Below are 3754 nucleotides of genomic sequence, written 5' to 3'. Positions count from 1 at the left end.
ATCAGAGATATGGATATGCTTGCTTGAAACTAACCAAATATCCCATTGCCTGCACTTTGGACTTCTTGTCTTCTGCTTTCTGTCTGCATGACAAGAACCAGGGGAGGAAGTGAAGGGAAAGCCCTCTAACAGTAGGGCCCTCAAACCAGTGGGACTTGGAGATAACATCCCATTGAGAGATACAGGGCAGTTTTCCATCTCAGAACTATTCGCTCAGGTTCTCTGTCGATGCAGAAAGATGGCACTGTCTCTGGTATACCGGGGCACATTCTCTATTCTCAGACCTATTGTTCCAGTTTCTCTGCAGAGGCTGTGGCGCTGGTTACAATGAGGTTATTTTTCTAAGCATTTCCAGCACAAGGGTCTAGGATATAAAAAGAAAAACAAAACAAACAAGCAAACAAACATAAAGCTGATATGTTGAGGTAATCACATGGCTCCAGGAGTTTGGACCCTTGTCATAGGCCTACGGTGCCTATATGTTTATCTAGTCCTTATAAATTGCACACAGTTACAGATTCTTAGATCCCAAAGTCATTGTGATCAGCTAGTCTGACCGCCTTTTTAACACAGGCCTTAGAATTTTCCCCAAAATAAAGACACTCAAGGACATAGAGAATTAAGATTAAAAAAATAAATGTTTCCCCAGAAGTCTGAATTTCATCACGTTTCTATACTCAAATGAACAATCCTATTTTTTTCCCCGCAGAGACCAAACAACTCAAAATCTTACAGCTTAGTAGCACAATTAATGCTATCACTCTGTGCTGGATTCAAGAAAATGACCATAAATATGCAAAGCTTTTTATACCAACACTCTGAGCTTGGGGTTTCCCAAAGTTTTCATATGGGGGGAACCAGTTTCTAAGAAAGAAATCATCTAATCATGAATACCTCCTCTGTAATCACTTTGTCTGGTTCACAAACCTTCTTTAAGGGACCAGGGTGACACAAAAATAGTTATAGAGAAAATTATTAAAATGAACTCATCCACACATATAATGACAGGGGAATTTACATATGGGGAGCATAAAAATAGTCTCATAGACTCCACGGGCAGAAGGGATCATCATGGTCACTTAGTCTGACCTTGTATACATTATGGGCCACAGACCCTCACCCATCCACTCTTGTAACAGGCTGAGAACATCTGGCTGAGCTACAGAAGTCCTCAAATCTTGATTTAAATACTTCAAGTTACAGAGAATTCACCATTTACACTAGTTCAAACCAGACCCATGCCCAATGCTACAGAGGAAGGTGAAAATCCCCCATGGTCTCTGTCAATCTAACCTAGGGGAAATTCTTTCCCATCCCCAAATACGGCAACAAGTTAGACCCTGAGCATGTGGGTGAGAGTCACCAGCCAAAGGGGCTATGTAGTAGCTGGGAAAGAATAAGACAAAAAGTAGCTGCACAGGGTGCAGAGAGGAGAGTGTGTGTGTGTGTGTGTGTGTGTGTGTGTGTGTGTGTGTGTGTGTGTGTGTGTGTGTGTTGAGATTTGTTGGGGAAAAAGTCTTCTGGAAACTCTAATAGAGATCTAAACTGAGCTTCAACTTATAGGAATAGTGTTGATTAGTGAGAATGCTAGGTGGAGTACAGGATCAAAGAACCACTTTCTTTAACAATAAAGTCTAACTCTGTCAGTGGTCTATTTACCTATGCTACTTTCATGACATTTTTTCCATGTACTCCATCTTTACAAGATCTAAGAACCCTAACTGTGCAGCCATTAGACCTGGTCAAAATTATTCATGCTAGCCATTCTTCTATCAGACAATGTGGTATTCTTAAAACTGAAATATTCAGTGGTAAAATATCAATGGCTGGCTTTTTTAAATTGCCTTCTGGAATGAAATCCATGCTGACCTGAAAGGTACACAACTCCTAACTCAATTTTTATTCAACTGTTATTCAAGACAGCTACAGTGGAATTTGCATGAGTACAAAATAACGAATGTCCCCAAGACTTGGTCCACAGGAAATGGAAATGATCTTTTAGCTTCCTTAGTTTGCTTCCGTAGGGCTCATGAAGCATCATTGTCCTTGTGGGTCATTTCAGTGCTCTCTCCTGCCTTGTACCAAGAGAGTGGTCTCCTACCCATTCTCTTGGGAGAACTGACTGAACAGTCTGTGTCCCAATTTCCCAACCGCTCCGGACGATAGACACCAGAGACTGATGGGAATTGGAACACCAGATCTGAACACCTCTTGAATTCAAGGGATCGTCCAATCCTTATTGAAGTCCCCCCCGCAAGCCATGTCTTTTCCCTGGTCTCACTAGCATTCCCTGTGGGTAGAGGACAGACAGAGTTTGGATATACAAAACAGAAAGGAGATTATTTACTGAGGTTCCTGGAGAGAGACTGACATGTGGTTCTCTCAGTCTTTCCAGCTCTCAGCTTGTGTCAATAAAAAGGATCTCTATACATCCTGGCCTTACATGCCATAAAGAGCATGCTGCTCATATTCCACCAGCATGGAACTCTCTGTCCCTTTGGAGGGCTGTGTCTGTAACAGAGGCCTGGTGGACAACAATCACACCACAGAAAGCTTTCCTTAGTGCCCCCTTCACTTCTTGGTTTCTCAGGCAGTAGATGAAGGGGTTCATCATGGGGGTGACAATAGTGTACACAACCGACACCAGCTTGTTCAAGTTAAAAGGGTGGATCTTCTTGGGCCGGGCGTACATGAAGAAGGAGGTTGAGAAGAAGATGATGACCACAGTGAGGTGGGAGGCACAGGTGGAGAAGGCTTTCTTCCTCCCCTGGACAGTGGGGAGGTGCAAGATGGTGGCAATGATGCACAGGTAGGATACAATGGTCACAGAGAGCGGGACCATCAGGATGATCAAGGCTAGCGCAAAGTCCACCGTCTCCGCCAGTGACATGTCGGTGCAGGCCAGATTCAGCACTGGGGAGATGTCACAGAAGAAATGGTTGATGATCCCTGGGCTGCAAAACGTCAGTTGTGAGATGAACGACACCTTGACCAGGGAAATGGAGAAGCCACTTACCCAGGAGACAGCTGCCAGCTGCAGGCAGAACTGGTGGGTCATGATGGCTGGGTAACGCAGCGGGTTGCAGATGGCCACATAGTGGTCATAGGCCATGGAAGCCAGCAGGACACATTCAGTGCATAAGAGGGAGCTGAAGAAGTAGAGTTGGGTCATGCATCCCACAAATGAGATGCTCTTGTTCTCCACCAGGAAATTCACCAGCAGTTTGGGGATGGTGACTGAGATGTACCAGGCTTCCAGGAAGGAGAGGTGACTGAGGAAGAAATACATGGGCTTGCGGAGGTGATGGTTTGTCTGGATCAAGGCAATGATGACCATATTCTCCAGGAGGGTCAGCATATAGGCCACCAGGAATATCACAAAGAGCAGTATCTGTAGCTCCAAGATGGTTGGGAATCCCAGCAGGATGAACTCCTGGACACCGGTGTCATTCTCCATCTGGCCCTTGAGGGTCTGCAGAGTTAGAAATAGACAGAAATAAGTGGTTGAAGTCACATATGCCTGTTTTCTTAAGATCTTTCACTTCAGCACTTTACTTTGATATTCCTTATTATTAGACCCAACTTCTAGTTTTGGAACCCCTCACCGTTGAGGGAACTATGGCCCAGATTCTCAAACGGTGACTGCAAGTGCTACACTAATTTGCCCCAATAGAAGATCTCACTCAATATTACCCTAACAACTCAACCATCCTTAACTCAAAGCTGTATAGGGGGAGATTTTAAAAAGCACCTA

General features: G+C 44.4%; 1 protein-coding gene across 1 annotated transcript; it reads right to left on the bottom strand.

The window, feature by feature from the left end:
* Positions 1-2464: 2464 nt before the first annotated feature.
* Positions 2465-3463, bottom strand: LOC115638388 (olfactory receptor 6B1-like). The gene has a single exon (XM_030539978.1). It carries the CDS (start codon positions 3455-3457, stop codon positions 2465-2467), a length of 993 nt encoding a protein of 330 aa, XP_030395838.1. The 5' UTR covers positions 3458-3463.
* Between the last annotated feature and the right edge of the window lie 291 nt (positions 3464-3754).

Source organism: Gopherus evgoodei, chromosome 21, assembly GCF_007399415.2.
Source record: "Gopherus evgoodei ecotype Sinaloan lineage chromosome 21, rGopEvg1_v1.p, whole genome shotgun sequence".
NCBI lineage: Eukaryota > Metazoa > Chordata > Testudines > Testudinidae > Gopherus > Gopherus evgoodei.
This window is presented reverse-complemented; position numbering and strand designations above follow the sequence as displayed.

What these genes read in the sequence shown, in the direction of transcription:
- LOC115638388 (XM_030539978.1), bottom strand. Translation starts at nt 3,457, where the DNA reads ATGGAGAATGACACCGGTGTCCAGGAGTTCATCCTGCTGGGATTCCCA.